The 20993-nt window shown below is 49.9% G+C and overlaps 1 protein-coding gene across 1 annotated transcript in view; it reads left to right on the top strand.

Moving 5' to 3' along the window:
* EXT2 (exostosin glycosyltransferase 2) overlaps positions 1–7337 on the top strand; it is an 84323-nt gene extending 76986 nt beyond the window's left edge. Inside the window, exon 13 of the mRNA XM_054400014.1 lies at positions 6800–7337. Coding sequence (XP_054255989.1) covers positions 6800–6938 — 139 coding nt within the window. The 3' untranslated portion in view covers positions 6939–7337. The remainder of the gene's footprint in view (positions 1–6799) is intronic.
* Positions 7338–20993: the final 13656 nt, after the last annotated feature.

The raw sequence follows: 20993 nt of genomic DNA, 5'->3' as shown, positions 1-20993 counted from the left end.
AGTGTTCAGCCAGCCTGCCAGGGGACACAGGGCTCTCAAGTTCTGAGTTCACACAATCTTCATCCCCTCTTGAGCACCAAATGCACATGGGTGGCAGAGCAAGGAAGGGGCTAAAAAAGGAACCATTCTTGGAAGTAAATCTGCATCTGTTAGGGTGAATTTGCAAAGCTACTGAGACAGCCAGGACAAACACCTTCCCTCCATAGTAAGCTGATGTGTTTGCTACCTAGATTTGAATGTTTTCATCTCTGGACAGCCATTTTTGGCTTAGGTTGTCCCAAGGTGGCAAAAGCTTTAGGATTCATGGAGTAGCAGAATCATGGAATGCTTTAGGTTGGAAGGAGACTTTAGAGCTCATCTAGTTCAACCCCCACCCCCCTGCACTGAGCAGGGACATCTTCCACTAGAGCCCCAACCTGACCTGGAATGGTTCCAGGGATGGGGCTTCTGCCACCTCTCTGGGAAACCTGGACCAGGGTCTCTCACCACCTTCAGCATAAACACTTCTTTATTTTTTCCTTCCTCCGGTTTGCTTCTCCCTCTTTTAGTTCAAACCATCACCCTGAGCTTGTCCTGTCACAACAGGCCCTGCTTAAACAAGTTTGTCCTCAGGCTTTCTTACAGGTCCCTTTAAGCACTGAAAGACCACAACAAGGTCTCCCTGGAGACCTTCTCTTCTCCAGGCTGAACAACCCCAGCTCCCTCAGCCTGTCCTGTCAAATTGAAGTGATTTAATTCAGAGCAGGAGGTGAAATTCTTGGAAAGAGGCAACTTGCCTTCAAACACATTTTGTGGCTTGTGCATGACATTCTTTTCATCTGGAAAAAAAAAAAAAAAAAGCCTGTTTCTGATCTTTGATACTTCCTGAGGACTAACTTTTCTGATTCAGCCAGAGTGATTAGAACATCCCTGATTTTTCCACTTCTTAGTTTTCCACTTAACTATGACATAGTCTCTAGATGGTTAAAGATGTCATACTGGTGTAATTGAATGGTCTTGCCAGCAGAGTAAGTTTGGCTGTAGAAGGATTCACAGAATCACAGAATCTCAGCATGCTGGGGGCTGGAAAGGACCTCTGGGGATCATCAAGTCCAACCCTCCTGCTAAAGCAGGGCACCCACAGCAGCTTGCCCAGGATCACAATGCCAGGGGGGTTGGAATCTCTGCAGACAAGGAAACTCCACAACCTCTCTGGGCAGCCTGCTCCAGGCCTCCAGCACCCTCACAACAAAGAAGTTTCTCCTCATGTTCAGATGGAACCTCCTGGGTTCCAGTTTGTGCCCATTGCCTCTCTGGGCACCACTGACAAGAGTCTGGCCCCAGCCTCTTGCCCCCCACAGGTCCTTTATTTCTTGCTGAGCATTGCTCAGCTCCCCTCTGGGGCTGCTCTTCTCCAGGCTCACCAGCCCCAGGGCTCTCAGCCTTTCCTCCTCACAGAGATGCTGCAGGCCCCTCAGCAACTTTGTAGCCTCTGCTGGCCTCTCTGCAGTAGTTCCCTGTCTCCCTTGAACTGGGGAGAAGTGGACCAAGTATTCTAGCCATGGCCTCACTAGGACAGAGTAGAGTGGGAGGAGAGCCACCCCTGTCTGCTGGTCACACTCTTCTTGATGCTGTCCATTGGATCTTGACATTTAACAAGCAAGTAACAAGCAAGGAGGGAAAATGGCCTTGAGAAGGCTCTGGGCAGACCTAATAGCAGCCTGCCAGGACCTGAAGGGAGCTACAAGAAGGCTGCAGAGGGTCTGTTTCCAAAGGCTTGCAGTGATAGGAAGAGGGACAATGGTTTGAAATGAGAGGAGATTTAGATTGGATTTAGGAACAAGTTCTGTACCATGTGGGTGCTGGAACACTTCAACAGGCTGCCCAGGGTGGTAGTTGAGGAGATATTCAAGGTGAGGCTCAACAAGGCTCTAGTGGAGGATGTCCCTGCTGACTGCAGGGGGCTTGGACTGGATGACCTTTGGAGGTCCCTTCCAACCCAAACCATTCTGTGATTCTGTGATTTTTCTCCTGTGAGCTCAGCTTTGGTTTGGCAGCATAGCCATAGCCCCTGGAGGGAAGAGGTGGATTTTGTCCTCACTCCCCATGGAGTTTTGTCTTCTGCTCTGAGGGTGCTGCTCTGTGCTGGTGGTGACAATGGCTGCTCTGATGTGGACACCTGCCTAGCAGGCAAGCAGGCTGAGATAACTAATTCATTTCACACTGGCCACCAGGCAGCTGTTACATTACAATGTCTTCCAGTCATCACTGATTTGAACCAGTAGACCAGAAGTGTTCTTGTGTCCCAGAAAGCAGGGCCAACAGCTGTGCAAACTTCTCACACACACACACATCTCCCTCCCACAGCCTGTGAAGTTTGTGGTTTTCCTGCCATGAGGCATCTCTGATGCTCACCACTTGCATTACAGTTAGCCACATTGCTCATGAGGTGCAGATGATCTGGAGCTTGACCTTATCTGAACAGGAAATGTGTTTCAAGTAGCTCACTTTGGGCATCTTGTGGAGGCACCAGAAACTGCTTAGTGTTCCTGGAGGGAATACTCAGCTCCTGCTCCTGCTCCAAAGATGACAATAAGATTGCTTCTGTGATCTTAATATAAACACATGAGGGCTCTGGAGCCCTCAACACAGGAAGGACATGGACATGATGGAGTGGGTCCAGAGGAGGCCACCAAGATGATCAGGAGCACCTCTGCTGTGAGGACAGGCTGAGGGAGCTGAGGGTGCTCAGCCTGGAGAAGAGAAGGCTCTGGGGAAATCTAATAGCAGCCTGCCAGTACTTGAAGAGGGGTACAAGAAGGCTGCAGAGGACCTGTTCCCAAAGGGACAGGATGAGGAACAGTGGTTTGAAATGAGAGAAGAGGAGGTTTAATTTGGTTATTAGGAACAAGTTCTTTACCAGGAGGGTGCTGGGACACTGCAACAGGTTGCTCAGGGAGGTGGTTGAGGCCCCATGCCTGGAGATACTCAAGGTGAGGCTGGAGAAGGTTGTGAGCAACCTGCTGTAGTGGAGGATGTCCCTGCTGAGTGCAGGGGGGGTTGGACTGGATGATCTTTGGAGGTCCCTTCCAACCCCAACCATTCCATGATCAGTGCTCAAAGTTCACCCTTTTGATGGTTCACTTGTTATTTGCAGACCTTGAGCAGCAACTTGTGCCTCTTCACTGATGGCTCTGATTTTTCAGATCTGGAGCAAGCAGTTGCTTGTGCCAGGTCTGGAAGGTGCTTCTCACCATAGAGTTTCCTCTTATGCTCTGAATTCCTTTTCACTTGTTTCCTAGCCTGAAGATTTGAAGCTGGAGGTAGGAGGCAGTATGAGGGGATGAGAATCATAGAATCAGAGAAGCAGTCAGGGTTGGAAGGAACCACAAGGATCAGCCAGTTCCAACCCCCCTGCCATGGGCAGGGACACCTCACACTAGGCTCAGGATCAGGCTGGCCCGAGCCTCATCCAGCCTGGCCTTAAACACCTCCAGGGATGGGGCATCAACCACCTCCCTGGGCAACCCATTCCAGGCTCTCACCACCCTCATGGGGAACAACTTCTTCCTAACATCCAATCTGAATCTCCCCACTTCTAGTTTTGCTCCATTCCCCCCAGTCCTATCACTCCCTGACACCCTCAAAAGTCCCTCCCCAGCTTTCTTGGAGCCCCCTTCAGATCCTGGAAGGCCACAAGAAGGTCTCCTGGGAGCCTTCTCTTCTCCAGACTGCACAACCCCAACTCTCTCAGTCTGTCTCCAGAGCAGAGCAGCTCCAGCCCTCTGCTTATTCTCATGGCCCTTCTCTGGACACCTTCCAGCACCTCCAGATCCTTCCTGGAACAGAGGCTCCAGAACTGGACCCAGAGCTCCAGGTGTGGTCTGAGCAGAGTGGAGCAGAGGGGGAGAATCCCCTCCCTGGCCCTGCTGGCCACACTTCTCCTGATGCTACCCAGAAGGTAGCAGAAAATGAAATCTCTCCATTTGGCCTGCCCATGGCTGAGGGGTTTGGAACTAGATGATCTCTTAGGTCCCTTCCAACCCATTCTGTGATTTACCTGTGTAAATATTTTATTCAAGCCTCACCCCCAGCTGAAAGAGTTTTCTCGCCAGGAAATAGGCTGAAATATGACAGTTGGAGCTTGAAACACCTCTGGAGAAAGGTGTAGCCCTTCACAACAAACCTGGGCTTTGTGTTGTCTCCAGTCATTTACTCCCATTTAGGAAGGAGCCATGGCTCAGGGGCTGAGGAATTCCATTTGGAGCACCAGCCTGGCTGCCTCTGTGTGTGTGTCTGTGTCCCCCCTCCCCGACCCCCGACTTCAAAAGAGCGTTTGGGGCAGCGTCGGGCAGTCCCCGTCACAAAGCTGTCACACTCAGTTGGTGTGATTGACCAGGTCTGCTGAGGAAAATGATCCTGGAGCCCCCAGTGACCCTCTAACCCTGCAGAGGGGTCGGCAGAGGCTGCCGTGGTGGGAGAGGAAAGAGCTGCAGCCGACGCAGAGGGATCCGAAAGGGGAACGGATTCCTCTGCTGGGCTCTTGAAGCTGCTCCCTTGCACAGCCTCACAGCCACCTGGAGGGCTTAAAAATGGACAGGTCTTGAGGTGCTGCAGGGGGTGGGTCCTGGCTGCTCAGTGCCTCTGTCTTTGGAGGGAGAAAACAGCCCCACTTGGTTTCCTTAGGGGGCTTGAATGCAGCTGCTCTGCCCAGCTGCAGCGCAGTCAGCGCTGCCCAGGCTCCCAGGCCTGCTTGTGGTGGTGGGGAGACAGCACAGAGCTGCTGAAGGAGCTGAAAAAAAACCACAAACAGCTTTTGGGCTGTTTTCCTCTTGGTTTTCCTTGCATTTCTTTTCATTTTCTCTTTTTTTTTTTCTTTTTTTTCTTTTTTTTTTCCATTCTTCCTTTTTTTTTTCCTTTTCCCCTCCTTTTTTCCCTTTATTGCCTTCTTTTTCCTTTTCTCCTTTTTTCCTTTATCTTTTTCCTTTATCTTTTTCCCCCATTTTTCCTTTTCTCTTTTTTCTTTTTTCCCTTCTTTTCCTTTTTCCCCTTTCTTTCTCTGTTTTTCCTTTTTTCTTTTTTCCTTTTTCCCTTTTTCTTTTCCTTTTTTCCCTTTTCACCCTTTTTTTCTCTTTTATTCCTTTTTTCAAAAATTTTTTCCATCTTTTTTCTCCTTTTTCTTCTTTCTTTTCACCCCTCTTTCCCTCCCTTTCCTCCCCCCACCTTTTTTCCCCTTTGCCCTTTTTTTCCAATCTTTTTCCTATTTTTTCTTTTTTCCTTTTTAAATTTTCTTTTCTTTTTACTATTTTATTTTTAACACTGAGCTGTATTTATTTCTGTGGGGAAACACTGAATAAGTCTGAAAAAACATAATAATTTAAAAAATCAGCTTTTTTTTCGTCTGTTCCTCTCCCCTCTCCCCTCTCCCCTCTTTTTTCTTTTCTCTTTTTTCTTTTATCTTCTCCTTTCTCTCTTCTCTTCTCTCTTTTCTCCTTTTTCTTTTCGCTCTTTTCTCTCTTCTCTCTTCTCTTTTTTCATTTCTCTCCTCTTTTCTCTTTTCTCTTTTCTCTTTTCTCTTTTTTCTCTTTTCTCTTTTATCTTTTTTCTCTTTTTTCTCTTTTTTCTCTTTTCTCTTTTCTCTTTTCTCTTCTCTTTTCTCTTTTCTCTTCTCTTTTCTCTTCTCTTTTCTCTTCTCTTTTCTCTTCTCTTTTCTCTTTTCTCTTCTCTTTTCTCTTCTCTTTTCTCCTCTTTTCTCTTTTCTCTCTTCTCTTCTCTCTTTTCTCTTTTCTCTCTTCTCCTCTCTCTTTTCTCTTTTCTCTCTTCTCTTCTCTCTTTTCTCTTTTCTCTTTTCTCTTCTCTTTTCTCTTCTCTTTTCTCTTCTCTTTTCTCTTCTCTTTTCTCTTCTCTTTTCTCTTCTCTTTTCTCTTCTCTTTTCTCTTCTCTTTTCTCTTCTCTTTTCTCTTCTCTTTTCTCTCTTTTCTCTTCTCTTTTCTCTTTTTTCTCTTCTCTTTTCTTCTCTTCTCTTTTTTCTTTTCTCTTTTCTCTTTTTTCTCTTTTTTCTCTTTTCCCTTTTCTCTTCTCTTCTCCTTTCTCTTACTTTCTCTTTTCTTTCTTTTCCTTTCTCTTCTTTCCCTTCTTTCCTTTCTCTTTTTTTTTCTATTTGCTGTTTTTTTCCCATTTTATTTATTTTTCCTTTTTTTCTTTTTTTTCTTTGTTTTGTTTTGACACCAAGGTGTGTTTATTTTTCTGGGGAAAGACAGAGCTTCTGAGGAAGCCTGGGGGAAAAAACAGCCATTTTTTCATCTTGCTTTTTCCCTTCTTTTTTTTCTTTTTTTTTTTTTTCTTCTCTTTTTTCTTTTTTTTTTTTTTTGAGAACTCCATTTTTCCCAAAAGCTTTTGCATAATCCATCCTTAGGAGCCAACTTGACCCACCAGTGGCCCTTTAAGAGCCATGTTGGCAGTTAATCTGTTCTGGTTTACAGCATGTACATTGCTTTAAGAATGACTGGAATTCTGAGGGGGGGGAGAGGTGGAGAAGGGAAGCTTTTGACCTCCATGTGCACATGTGCTGCTGCCAGCATCCCCTTGCTCTTCTCTGTGATTAAATGGATAAATCAAAGAACACCAGCCCTCTCTCTCCCTCCCTCTCTCTCCTTCTCTGCACTTCTCTCTTTCCTTTATTCAGTAGTAGCCCAGCAGGGCTGAAACACTTCCAAGAACAAGAGGGGAAGTTTTCTCCCAGGTGCCAGTGGTGTGGGAGCTGGGAGGCAGCCCAGTGGTTGGGGTTCTTAATGCCACTGCTTGCTTTGCCTTTCACCAGGTCTGAATGCATCAACAAGTTTGCCTCTGTCTTTGGGACCATGCCTCTGAAAGTGGTGGAGCACCGTGCTGACCCTGTCCTCTACAAAGATGACTTCCCAGAGAAGCTGAAGAGCTTTCCCAACATTGGCAGCTTGTAAAGGCAGCTGTGGGACCAACCTGAGTGATGGAAACGATGGCCAAAAAGGTGCCCTGAGGGCTGTGAAGCCCTGAAGGATAAAATGGCTGGAGAATGGGTTACATCTGAGGGAGGTGCTGTGTTCTGCTGGGCTGTCTTCCCTTCACATTGCACAGAGGTGGAATGGAAAGCTGGACAACTGCTGCTGGTGCCCACAGAGAACTGAAGGGGTCCTCCCAGGAGGGTCAGACACACACTTTGCTCCAAAGAAGGCTGCAAGAATAAAGCAGAATCTCCTTCTCTGTGGTCTGACTGACCTCTTCTATCGAGTGTGCTGCTGCAACTCTCTGGTTTGTAAGCATCCATCCTTCAAAGCACTGCTCTCTCTGGGTGGGAGGAACTCACTGCCTGTGCTGTCAGTTGGTGGGCTTCCATCTGCCTTTGGAGCTGACTTGTTGGCTTAAGTAACTGTGTCACATTTTCTTCTCCTGCAGTGAGATAGGTGTTCATTTTTTTCTTTGACAGAGACCAAAAAAAACAAACAAAAAAAAAAATCTGTCTGTTTAAAGGGCAAAGTGTTTTGTGTTACTTCAGTTATTTGGATGCAAGGGGAGAGAGGAAAGCAGCTGGGAGGAGCTAGGCTCCTTCAAAGCAAGAGACCTGCAGGACAGAACTCAGTATCACAGTACATTAGAGATTGGAAGGGAGCTCCAGAGATTGAGTCCAACCTCCCCCCTGCCAGAGCAGGAGCACCCAGGGGAGTCCACACAGGAATGCATCCAGGTGGGGTTGGAATGTCTCCAGAGAAGGAGACTCCACAACCTCTCTGGACAGCCTGCTCCAGGGCTCTGTCACCCTCACACCAAAGAAGTTTCTCCTCCTGTTGAGCTGAAACTTTCTCTGTCCCAGTTTGTCTCCATTGTTCCTTGGCTTCTTGCTGTGCACCACCCACAAGAGCCTGGCCCCCTCCACTTGACCCCCACCCCTCAGCTCTTGATAGACATTGATCAGATCCCTCTCAGCCTTCTCTTCTCCACACTAAACAGCCCCAGGGCTCTCAGGCTCTCTTCCCAGGGGAGATGCTCAAGTCCCCTAAGCATCCTCCTGCCTCTCCCTTGGACTCTCTCCAGCAGGTCTCTGTCTCTCTTGACCCAAACTGGACACAGGATTGCAGCTGTGGTCTCAGCAGGGCAGAGCAGAGGAGGAGAACTCCCACTGCTGCACCTCTTTCTGCCTAAATCTCAGGTTTTCTGCTGCCTCTGTGTCAAAATGAGTTGTGTCATGCTGGAAAAAAACCCAAAAAGATCAATCTTACTCTGGTTTTTTTTTTTTGTCTTCATTATCAAAAGAGAGGTCAGGTTACAGTTTTACATCATGGCCATACATCAGAACTAGAGCTGTGAAGGGAGTTTGTCACATCTGAATCCTTTTCAGCAAGCAGCAGTGATTTATCAACCACTTCAGCCTACAGCATTCCCCAGATCCAGCCTCGGTTTGCAGGGATAGGTGTCTGCACAAGGCACTGTTAGCACACACTTACAAAACTCCTGTAAATTACCACTCTTGGTTGGGGCTTTGTCATTTAAGGAACCCCTTGCCACAGGCTGCCCCTGGAGCACTCAGCTGAGGAAGGCTTTTTTGTTGTTGTTGGAGGAGCTGTGCTCAGCAGAGTTGTTTCTCAAGGCTGAAACCAACCCGAAGGAGGCAACGAAACGCAAGGAAATCAGGAACAAAATTGCCTGCACTGTTCCTTCCACCCCTCAGTACTTAAAGAGGATCCCCAGCTGGGCTGAGACAGGCATCCCAGCTCCCCTGCTGAAATGTTTGTGAGCAGATCAGGGGGGGTTTCACTGCTGTGTTGAAACCATTGCTGCCACTGAGAGCCATCCTGCAAGCAAACCTTCTTCCTCAGATTTTGCCAACATCCCCCCCCTGCCTCCTTGTCCCACAAACAATAGGACAAGTGTTAGGCATCATGGTTCACCCCCTCTCCTAAGCTGGAGAGGCAGCAATGACAGAAACCAAATGAAAGTCAGGCTGGAAACAGGAAACATCTGCTCCTATTTGTCTCACCCCCACTAAGACCTTATCTTATTGCCCAACGCCGTGGCTGGGCTGCCAATGAAAATCACATTGGAACAATAGCACTGAGGGGATGCTTCTCTTCCCAGCTCCTCTGGGCTCTGCCTGTAAACTGCATCATCTCATTCTTCTTGGAGCCTTTAATTACTAACCAGTGGGGGTTTGCTGCTGTCTTTCTTTGGTTCCTCAGTTGCTGTGGTGTTGGGGAGCAAGGAGGAGATGACAGTCTGCAAGGGGCTGTCACAAGGTAGAGGAAGGTTTGTTGCTTCTTATTCCGCCTTTGAGGCCTCTTGGGTTCATTTCTTCCTGAATTTCAGAACCCCAGCATGGTGAGGGTTGGAAGGGACCTCTGGAGATCATCCAGTCCAACTCCCCTGCTAGAGCAGGACACCCACAGCAGCTTGCCCAGGATCACAACGGCCAGGGGGGTTGGAATCTCTGCAGACAAGGAGACTCCACAACCTCTCTGAGCAGCCTGCTCCAGGCCTCCAGCACCCTCACACCAAACAAGTTTCTCTTCATGGTCAAATGGAACCTTCTGGGTTCCAGTGTGTGCCCAGTGCCCCTTGTCCTGTCACTGGGCACCACTGACAAGAGTCTGGCTCCATCCTCTTGCCCCCCACCCTTTAGCTGTTGCTGAGCATTGCTCAGATCCCCTCTGGGGCTGCTCTTCTCCAGGCTCACCAGCCCCAGGGCTCTCAGCCTTTTCTCCTCACAGAGCTGCTCCAGGCCCCTCAGCACTTTTGTAACCTCCACTGGATTCTCTCCAGTAGTTCCCTGTCTCTCTTGAACTGGGGGACCTAGAACTAGACCCAAGACTCCAGATGTGGCCTCTTCATGTCCTGCTGCTTTAGCATCAGGAGGTAGCAGCTTATTTCTCTCCAGAAGCTTGCTGTGGCAGGGTGGCTGGTGCAGTGTTGGTGGTCACCTCAGTTTGGGCTGTTCTTTTGGGGCTGAGCTCAGCAGCTGAGCCAACTGAGACCATTCTCCTTAGGCAGGGTTGTGAAGCTGCTCCAATTTCTTGGTCCTTTCCCAGTGAGCCAGGAAAAAGCTCAGATGCTGCAGAGCCTCAGAGGATTTGGCACAGTTGGTTGGGGACAGCCTAACCAACCACCCTAAACTGATCTGCAGGTGAGTGAAAGCGTGTGCTAGGTCCTTGTGCCTGCACCTTAAAGCATCCCTGTGTGGATTCTTCTTCCACAAAATTCCCAGTGGCACCTCTCATTCATCTCTGGATATTTTTACAGTTGCTTTTGTGAGGCCATCTCATTTAGGTGGCAGTTTATCTCTCCACTCTGGGCCAGAAAATTGGGCAACTGACTGTCAAATTGTTGTAAAATGGTTTTATTTCCCCTCTCCCTTGCTGGTTGTGATGTGCTTGATGCAAGGTCTGTAAAGGTTAGTTCTGGGATGAGTTTGTGGCAGTCTTTGAAGACCCATTTTTAACTTCTTGTTGTATATATGTTACCCCTCCCCCCAAAAAAAGTTAATTTTGGTATATTAAAGAAAAAGTCAATCCAAGGAGTGTTTGTGGTGTTTCACCTCTGGAGCAACACCAGGAAGGCAACATGGATGGGCTTCAGAAGGGAGAATTGCAGCAAAGGGCTGGTGGGCTCCATAAATCTGTGTCAGAGTTGGAACATCCAGCCTGTGCTTCAGGAAGATCTGTCAATATTTTGTCTTTCCCCACCACTGGAGCTGGACTTTGAAGTCCCAAGCTTGCTCTGCACGAATTCATCCCCCCCCCACCCCCCTCCTCACCTTTTGGAGGAGAGGAATCGTTGCTCTAACTTGCTGCCAAGCTTTGACAGTAGCATTTATCTTGGGAGAAATGGGGAACAGATCCTTCCTCTTCTCATGGAGCGAGACAGCAAACGTTCCAGAATTTTCAGCTCCAGGGCCTTGGGGATACAGAGATCAGAACAGTCAGCAGGTGGGATTGGAGGTGCTCAGCAGTGACTTGTTTTGTCCTCAGGATGCATTGGTGTCTGCTGAGTGCACTGAGACACATCACAAAACGTTAGAGGTTGGAAGGGAGCTCCAAACATCGTCCAGAGCTGGATCACCCAGGGTAGTCCTCACAGGAATGCATCCAGGTGGGTTTGGAATGTGTCCAGGGAAGGAGACTCCACAACCTCCCTGGGCAGCCTGTTCCAGGGCTCTGTCACCCTCACTGGAAGGAAGTTTCTCCTCAGGTTGAGCTGAAATCTTCTCTGTTCAAGTTTGTGTCCATTGTTCCTTGGCTTATTGCTGTGCACCACCCATGTGAGGATCAAATTCTGCACTGTGAAGGTGTTGGGACACTGCAACAGGTTGCCCAGGGAGGAGATTGAGGCCCCATCCCTGGAGATCTTCAAGGTGAGGCTCAAAGGGACTCTGGGCAACCTGCTCTAGTGGAGGATGTCCCTGCTGACTGCAGGGCAGGTTGGACCGGATGACCCTGGGAGGTGCCTTCCGACCCAAACCTTTCTATGATTCCATTAGCTGGTGTGGAACTTGAGAAAGGTGAAAGGAGAACCATTTGACCACCAAAGGTATGAGGAGCTTGGGTTCAGCTGTGCACAAGGACTTGAGCTCCAGACCTGAATGAGGCTTTGTGTGTGTGGTGATGAGTTGTGGTTGCTCTTGCCCCTGGTGGTGTGAAGAATGAAGCTTCTCTCTTCTTCCCTCCAGCCCTCCAGGGCTAGATGTGCCCTAGGTGATCCTGCCTGGGCAGGAGAGTTGGACTCCATGATCTCCAGAGGTCCCTTCCAACCCCTACCATTCTGTGATTCTGTGATTCTATTCCATGCAGCAATGGGAGCCTGTACAACTAAACCCCAAAGCTTGGGACTGGCTGAAAAGTGCCAGTTTTGGTGGTTCCCCTGCCCAGTGTGAACATCTCCTGCTGGTCTGATAGATAGAATCACAGAATTGCTTTGGTTGGAAGAGACCTTTTGAGATCATCAAGCCCAGCCATTTCCCCAGCGTGACTAAAAGAAAAGGTTGGGAGCAGAAGGCAGGGTAAAATGAGATCCAGGAATTCCAGGAGGAGCAGCTTGCTAACTGGGAGCATCTGTCCTTGCTCCAGCAGTAAGTTATGAACTGCAAACCAAGGGAAAGTGGAAGGTCCCTTCCCAACTAATAAACACTTGTTTGTCCTGGGTTAAATGCAACACCTTTTACATGTGGGCTCCAGCTGCTCCTCCAAGCAGATGCACCTTGCATGGCTCTGGGCTTGCCAGTGAAGAGGGGACTGGAGATCCATCTGCCCAAAGGTTAATTACTTGATTTTGGAAAAACAGAGGATGAAAAGAATTAAAAAAGGGAAAAAAAAAAAAAAAAAAGGAAGGGGGGGGGAAAGTAAGAGGAAAAGAAAAAAAGGAAAATAAAGAAAAGGAAAAGAAAAAGGGAAAATAAAAAGGGGGGGAAAAGGAAAAGAAAGAAAAGGAAAAGGAAAAAAAAAGGAAAAGCAAAAATAAAATGAAAAGGAAAAAAAATATAAAAAGAGAAAAAGGAAAAGGAAAAAAGGAAAAGGAAAAGGAAAAGAAAGGGAAAAGAAAAAAGGAAAAGAAAAAAAGGAAAAAAGGAAAAAATGAAAAGCAAAAATAAAAGGAAAAAATTAAAAAAGGAAAAGAAAAAAGGAAAATAAAAAGGGAAAAAAGGAAAGAAAAAAGGAAAAGAAAAAAAGGAAAAGAAAATAGTAAAAGAAAGGAAAAGAAAAAATAAAAGGAAAAGAAAAATGAAAAGAAAAATACAAGGAAAAGAAAAAAAGGCAAATGAGTTGCCAAGAAGAATTAAAATAATAATAAATGGTTTTCATCCAAAGTGCCCCAACTTTTCCCTGCCTCAAGATCAAATTCTCCAGCAGAGAACTTAACCCAGGTGCTGTGAATCCCAGAAACATCCAGGTTGGAAGAGACCCTCAGGATCACCAAGTCCAACCCAGAACCCTACTCTACAAGGCTCACCCCTAAACCAGAGTCCCAAGCACCACATCCAAACCACCTTGAAACACCTCCAGGCTTGGGGACTCCACCACCTCCCTGGGCAGCACATTCCAATCCCTGACCACTCTTGATAGGAATAGTTCTTCCTACTGTCCAGTCTAAACCTACCCAGTGGCAGCTTGAGGCCATTCCCTCTTGTTCTGTCACTAATTCCCTGTGAGAAGAGACCAGCACCAACCTCTCCACAACCTCCTTTCAGGGAGCTGTAGACAGCCAGGAGGTCTCCCCTCAGCCTCCTCTGTTTCACACTAACCATCCCCAGCTCCTTCAGTCTCTCTCCATCAGATTTCTTCTCCAGGCCCTTCCCAGCTTCCTTGCCCTCCTCTGCCCTGGCTCCAGCACCTCCACATCTCTCTTGGATTGAGCTGCCCCAAACTGGACACAACACTCCAGGTGTGGCCTCCCCAGAGCTGAGTCCCAGAGGACAATCCCCTCCCTGCTCCTGCTGGACACAGCATTGCTGATCCCAGCCAGGATGCCTTTGGCTTTCTTGGCCACCTGGGCACACTGCTGGCTCCTCTTCAGCTGCTTGGCCCTTAGCACCCCCAGGTCCCTTTCTGCCAGCAGCTTTCCAGCCACACTGCCCCAAGCCTGGAGCCTTGCTTGGGGTTGTTGTGCCCCAAGTGCAGGACCTGCCACTTAGCCTGGTTGAAACTCACCCTGTTAAACACTGTCCCATTGATCTCCCAAAGAGAAACTTCTCCATGCCAGGAGGAAAAGAGCAGCTTCAAGACAAAAATGTGCATTTCTAATCTGGTTCCTGCCCCTAACTGGAGTTTCTAGAGAGGCTGTTTGTTTGTTTGTTTGTTTGTTTGTTTGCTTGTTTTTTAGCTCCTTGGCAGCCTCTCTGCTCTGCAGCCATACAACCAGGATGTTACTGAAACTGGCTTTAGGCTCTGCACAAAAAGTGAGCTTGGCCAACATCTGGAGAATCTGGCTTCCAGTGCCTGGGGATGGGAAGGAATTTTTCTGCTGCAGAGTGAGAGGAGAGGCTCAGCTTGCAGCAAGCACCTGCATTATCCATTGCTTCACTGCTCTGTGAGATGGAAACCAGCCACACTCCAGCTGAACCCACCTGATGCTCCCAGCCACCTCATGCAAAGGCCTGAGGGGTTCTGTGGAGCTCAGTGGGTTGCTGGCAGCTGCTGGGAGCTTTCTGCCCTCTGCCTGAACATGAAAGGCACTTCCCAGTCCACCCAGTTCACCCACCCTGGGTGCAGAGGCTTGGGCTCTTACTGGTGCCAGTGCTGGTGGGTCCATGGAATCTGAGTTTCCTCAGGAGCAAAAGAAGCAGGAAGGGTCCTCCCAGAACCCCAGGCTGGGATGAGGCAAGAGACAAGGACAGACTGAGAGAGTTGGGGTTGTTCAGTTTGGAGAAGAGAAGGCTCCCAGGTGACCTTCTTGTGGCCTTCCAGGATCTGAAGGGGGCTCCAAGAAAGCTGGGGAGGGACTTTTGAGGGTGTCAGGGAGTGATAGGACTGGGGGGAATGGAGCAAAACTAGAAGTGGGGAGATTCAGATTGGATGTCAGGAAGAAGTTGTTCCCCATGAGGGTGGTGAGAGACTGGCAGAGGTTGCCCAGGGAGGTGGTGGAAGCCTCATCCCTGGAGGATTTTTCAGCCAGGCTGGATGTGGCTGTGAGCAACCTGCTGTAGTGTGAGGTGTCCCTGCCCATGGCAGGGGGGTTTGGAACTGGCTGAGCCTTGAGGTCCCTTCCAACCCTGACAATTCTGTGATTCTGTGTGCCCTGGGAAGCCATAGGGCCAAGTTTAAGGGTTGGGTCTGCCCCACAGCCCAGTGAGCTGGCTTCCAGTGGGCACCCCTGGGGAGCCTGGCAGAGCCAGAGTGGAGAGAGAGGGTGGAGGGGCTTGGAGGCTGAGCTGGGAGGGGAGGAAGCACAGCTGGAATGCAGGAGAAAGGAGCACTTCCAGGGGTAAGGTTCCACCACTGCTAGCCCTGGGGGTCTTCTCTCTGGACCTCAGGAGACCTCTTGCCACAGTACCATAAGCAAGACCTTTGTAAAGGCCATAAGGCTGGGGCTCCCCAGTTTCATGCCACCTTGGCAAGTCACCTCTCCCTGTGTGAGCCATGATGGACTACTTCCTGCTTGGGAAGGGCTGGCAGACCTGCAAGCACCCTGCAAGGCTTAAACTCTGCCAGAAGCAACAGCAAGCAGGGGAGTCATCCTCCTCTGCTCCATGCAGCCTCTCTGCTGGCCTCTGGATGCTGAATGGGCCAGCATTAGGTGGGAGCTGGCTGGCAAGATGGTTTTGCACATGGCTGCTGCCTCTTAACCATCTTAGGAGAGATAAAGAGAGACCTCCTCACTCTCTACAACTTCCTGCAAGAAGCTTGGAGCAAGGTGGGGGTTGGTCTCTCACTCCAAAAAGGACATTGAGGGGCTGGAGTGTGTCCAGACAAGGGCAACCAAGCTGAGGAAGGGTCTAGAGAACAGGGCTGGTGAGGAGCAGCTGAGGGAGCTGGGGGTGTTTAGTCTGGAGGAAAGGAGGCTGAGAGGAGACCTCATTGTTCTCTACAGCTCCCTGAAAGGAGGCTGAGAGGAGACCTCATTGATCTGTGCAGCTCCCTGAAAGGAGGCTGGAGCCAGGGAGTGGGGTGGCTCTCTTCTCCCAAGAAACAATTGACAGGATGAGAGGAAATGGCCTCAGGCTGTGCCAGAGGAAGTTTAGGTTGGACATGAGGAACAATTTCATCCCCAGAAGAGCTGTCCAGGGCGGTGGCAGAGTCCCCATCCCTGGAGACCTTTCAAAGCCATTGCCATGTGGTGCTGAGGGATGTGGTTTCTTGGTGACCTGGCAGTGCTGGGGTAAGGGTTGGACTCCCTGCTCTTCAAGGTCTCTTCCAACCCAAAGGCTGGTGTGATTCTCTGCTTCTCTTTGTCCCAGGCAGCAGCAGCAGCAGCAGCAGCCCTGTGAGCTGCCACCTGTTGTTAATCTACCCCGGGGCTAATCCCTGCCGCCCTGCGTCAGCAGTTCAAAAGGGCACCCTTGGTGCTCTTCTGCCAGCTCCAATTAACCTGAGAATTCAGAGGCCCTCTGATCACATTTCAGCTGTTGTGGGGCAGCAGCAAGCCAGCCAGACCTCAGCTGAGCCCAGAGGAGAGCAGGAGCACACAGGCTCACAGCATGTCAGAGGTTGGAAGGGACCTCTGGAGATCTTCGAGTCCAACCCCCTCCCCTGGACAGAGAATCACAGAATCACACAGGATGAACCAGGTTGGAAAGGACCTCAGAGATCATCAAGTCCAACCTATCACCCAACACCATCCAATCAACTAACCTATGGCACTGAGTGCCTCATCCAGGCTGGTTTTAAACATTTCCAGGGATGGTGACTCCATCACCTCCATGGGCAGCCCAGTCTAGTGCAGGTCACACAGGAACACATCCAGACAGGGCTGCAAAGGCTCCACAGAAGGAGACTCCACAACCTCTCTGGGCAGCCTGCTCCAGGGCTCTGTGACCGTCACACTGAAGAAGTTCCTCCTCATGTTGAGGTGGAACCTCCTGTGCTGCAGTTTCCATCCATTGCCCCTTGTCCTATCCCAGGGCACAACTGAGCAGAGCCTGTCCCTGTCCCCTCCCTCTTGACCCCCAGCCCTCAGCTATTGATAGACATTGATCAGATCCCCTCTCAGTCTTCTCTTCTCCAGACTGAACAGCCCCAGGGCTCTCAGCCTCTCCTCCCCAGGCACTGCTCCAGGCCCTTCAGCATCCTTGGAGCCCTCCCTTGGACTCTCTCCAGCAGATCCCTGTCCCTCCTGAACTGGGGAGCCCAGAACTGGATGCAATATTCCAGGGGAGGTCTCACCATGGCAGAGTAGAGGGGGAGGAGAACCTCCCTGGCTCTGCTGGACACACTCCTCTGAATGCACCCCAGGACCCCATTGGCCTTCTTGGCCCCCAGGGCACATTGCTGTCCCATGCAGAACTTGTTGGCCACCAGCACTCCCAGCTCCTTCTCCTTGGGGCTGCTCTCCAGCAGATCACCTCCCAGCCTGTCCTGCTGCAGTTTATTCTTCCTTCCCAACTGCAGGACTCTGCTGAAACAACAACCAGGGTTGGTGCCTGCCTGGGATGAGTTGCTTGGAACTCAAGGCTCTTCCCAATGGTGCTCAAAATCCAGGGAGAATTCATTTGGCACCAAGAAATTCCGGCCCACCTCCACCTCCCAGAGAGAAAACAAACAAGTAAACAAAAAAAAACCCAAGCTATGAGAGCCACCAAGATAAGATGCTCAGAGGGCTGGAGCACCTCCCCTATGAAGACAGGCTGTGAGAGTTGGGGTTGTGCAGTCTGGAGAAGAGAAGGCTCCCAGGAGACCTTCTTGTGGCCTTCCAGGATCTGAAGGGGGCTCCAACAAAGCTGGGGAGGGACTTTTGAGGGTGTCAGGGAGTGATAGGAGTGGGGGGAATGGAGCAAAACTAGAAGTGGGGAGATTCAGGTGTTAAGAAGAAGTTTTTCCCCATGAGGGTGGTGAGACACTGGTTCTCTTCCAACCCTTTGCAATCTATGCATCTGTGAGTGACCTTAAAAGGTGACCTTGGGAAGTCCCCTTCCAACCCAACCCCTTGCCTGCTCCTGAGGCTGTGTTAAGTGCAGGAGAAGTGAAGAAGGACCAAGCTGCAAGACTCTTTGTTCTCCTTTAATATTCCACGGTAATGAGCTGGCAAATACATGGCTGCATAGGCAATAACATTGCATGGCACAAACCTCACAATGGCAACATCTTTACTGATTTATTTATTATTCATTTGGGTTTTTTTTAATCCTTTTATTTCCTTTTATTTTGTTTTTTTAATCTTTTTTATTATTATTATTCCAGAACTTCTTTTCCCCCTTTCCTTCTTTTTATTTTGTTTGTTTGCTTTTAGTACTTTCTAAACCCCCCTTCAACTTTCCCCCCTCCCATTCTCCAAGGCCTTTTTAAGCTAAAGAACAAAATAAAATAAAAGGTTGAGTTTATACAAGGTTAGGATATTTTACAACAACAACAACAACAAGCCCCTCCCCAAAAAAACAATAACAACAACAACAACAACAAAAAACCCCTTCAAATTAATAATAATAATAATAATAATAATAATAACAACAACAATAAAACCACCCAATAATAGTGATTGAGGTTTGGTTCTCTTCCTTGCTCCCAGTCTTTCCAAACACTGCACACACCTAAGCTGATATATTAGCAGACATCAAAAACTGTCCTTTCAAAATCAGTAGTATAAAAGTCCTACCTATGTTGGGGGAGGGGAGAGTGGGGGGGACCCAGCAAAGGCTCAAGGGGTGCAAACCCACCCCACCACCTCCTCCCACCTCTTATTTGGGGTTGAACAGCTTCCCATCCCATTCCACACCCACCCCTTCCCATCTGGGTTTCGTTTCTCCTCCTTCTCTTCCTCCTTAGAATCAGGGAATTGTCAGGGTGGGAAGAGACCTCAGGAATCATCCACTTCCAACCCCCCTGCCATGGCCAGGGACACCTCACACTACAGCAGGTTGCTCACAGCCACATCCAGCCTGGCTGCAAAAACCTCCAGGGATGAGGCTTCCACCACCTCCCTGGGCAACCTCTGCCAGTCTCTCCCCACCCTCATGGGGAACAACTTCTTCCTAACATCCCAATCTGAATCTCCCCATTTCTAGTTTTGCTCCATTCCCCCCAGTCCTATCACTCCCTGACACCCTCAAAAGTCCCTCCCCAGCTTTCTTGGAGCCCCCTTCAGATCCTGGAAGGCCACAAGAAGGTCTCCTGGGAGCCTTCTCCTCTCCAGCCTGCACAACCCCAACTCTCTCAGTCTGTCTCCAGAGCAGAGCAGCTCCAGCCCTCTGCTCATCCTCATGGCCCTTCTCTGGACACCTTCCAGCACCTCCAGATCCTTCCTGGAACAGAGGCTCCAGAACTGGACCCAGAGCTCCAGGTGGGGTCTCAGCAGAGTGGAGCAGAGGGGGAGAATCCCCTCCCTGGCCCTGCTGGCCACACTTCTCTTGCTGCAGCCCAGGCTCTGCTTGGCTCTCTGGGCTGCCAGTGCTCACTGCTGGCTTCTGCTCCTCCTCTTTTTCCTCATTCTCCTCCTCCTTCTTCTTCTCCTCCTCCTCCTTCCCTTTCTCACCCTCCTCCTCTTCCTCCTCCTCTTCCTCCTCCTTCTGCTTCTCCTTCTCCTTCTCTCCTTCTCCAAACCTCTTTGCTTTCCACTCTGTCACTCAGAGCAGCAAAATAAACCTGGGGCTCTGCCTCTGCTTGATTATTTTTCAAACCTTTTTGTTGCTTTGGTTGTTGTGGGCCTTTTGTTTGTTTGTTTGCGTTGGGGTTTTTTTTGTTTGTTTGTTGTTGCCTTCCTCTTTTTGCCTTTGTTTGTTTGCAGTGTGTTTTACAAGGTGCTGCCCACACTGCTGGGTGGGCTCTGGGAAGGAGGGAAATGCAGCTATGTGCCCCAAAAGAGGAGCAGGGGAAGGATTGTTCCCCTGTGAGGCTGCACCTCGAATCCTGGGTTCTGTTCTGGGGCCTCTGAATCCAAGCAGGACATTGAAGGGCTGGAGCAGGTCCAGAGAAGGGCAATGGAGCTGGGGAGGGGGTTGGAGGACAGGGCTGGGGAGCACTCAGCACTGCTTAGGCCACACCTTGAGTGCTGTGTCCAGCTCTGGGCTCCTCAGTTCAAGAAGGACATTGAGATACTTGAATGTGTCCAGAGAAGGGCCACAAAGCTGGGGAGGGGTCTGGAGCACAGCCCTGTGAGGAGAGGCTGAGGGAGCTGGGGGTGTTTAGCCTGCAGAAGAGGAGGCTCAGGGGAGACCTCATTGCTGTCTACAACTGCCTGAAGGGAGGTTGTAGCCAGGTGGGGGTTGGGCTCTGCTCCCAGGCAAGCAGGGACAGAAGGAGAGGACACAGTCTCAAGCTGCACCAGGGGAGGTTTAGGCTGGAGGTGAGGAGAAAGTTCTTCCCAGAAAGAGTAATTTGCCATTGGGATGTGCTGCCCAGGGAGGTGGTGGAGTCACCATCCCTGGAGGTGTTCAAAACCAGCTTGGATGTGGCCCTTGGAGCCAGGGTTTAGCTATCAGGAGGTGTTAGGTGTTAGGTAATAGGTTGGACTTGATGATCTCTGAGGTCTTTTCCAGCCTGGTTGGTTCTGTGATTCTGTGAGTGGATGACAGACTTGGGGTCATTTAGGCTGGAGAAGAGGAGGCTGAGGAGAATGGAGGTGGTGTGGGGTCTGGAGAACAGAACTTGTGAGGAGAGGCTGAGGGAACTGGGGGGGTTTAGCCTGCAGAAGAGGAGGCTCAGGGCAGACCTCATTGCTCTCTACAACTGCCTGAAGGGAGGCTGTAGCCAGGTGTGTGCTGGTCTCTTCTCCCAAGGAACAAGTGACAGGAGAAGAAGAAACTGCCTCAATTTGCACCAGGGCAGGTTTAGGTTGGACACAAAGAACAATTTCTTCCCCAAAAGGGCTGTCAAGCCCTGGAGCAGGCTGCTCAGGGCAGTGGTGGAGTCTCCATCCCTGGAGGGGTTTCAGAGCTGTTGTAGATGTGGTGCTGAGGGCCATGGCTTAGCGGTGACCTGGCACTGCTGGGTTAAGGGTTGGACTCGATCTTCAAGGTCTCTTCCAAGCAAAATGATTCTATGACACTAAAACCCCTCCACTGCTGGAGACACCAATCTGACAACCCTGCTTGGGCAGCACAGCCTCTAAACCCAGTCCAGGCTGGCACCTGAGCTGCAGCTCCACATCCTGGCACCACCTGTTCATACTCCTGACTCAGGCCAGGCATGCTTGAGTGCTCCAGCAGGGATGGGTGCTTGTTCCCATGCTGCCATGAGCTCCAGAGCAGAGGGATGTTGGTTCCCCTTCATCTTCCTGCCTTGGTCCTCTTCCCCACAGGGCTCTACCCATGTAGGTGGTGGGGCAGTGAGACCTGGTGTGAGTAGCACACTCAAGGGGAGGCAGCAGAAGCCTGGCTGCTGACCAGAGAGGTTGACTAGGAGCAGGGG

Source organism: Indicator indicator, chromosome 4 (assembly GCF_027791375.1).
Source record: "Indicator indicator isolate 239-I01 chromosome 4, UM_Iind_1.1, whole genome shotgun sequence".
Lineage (NCBI taxonomy): Eukaryota > Metazoa > Chordata > Aves > Piciformes > Indicatoridae > Indicator > Indicator indicator.
This window is presented reverse-complemented; position numbering and strand designations above follow the sequence as displayed.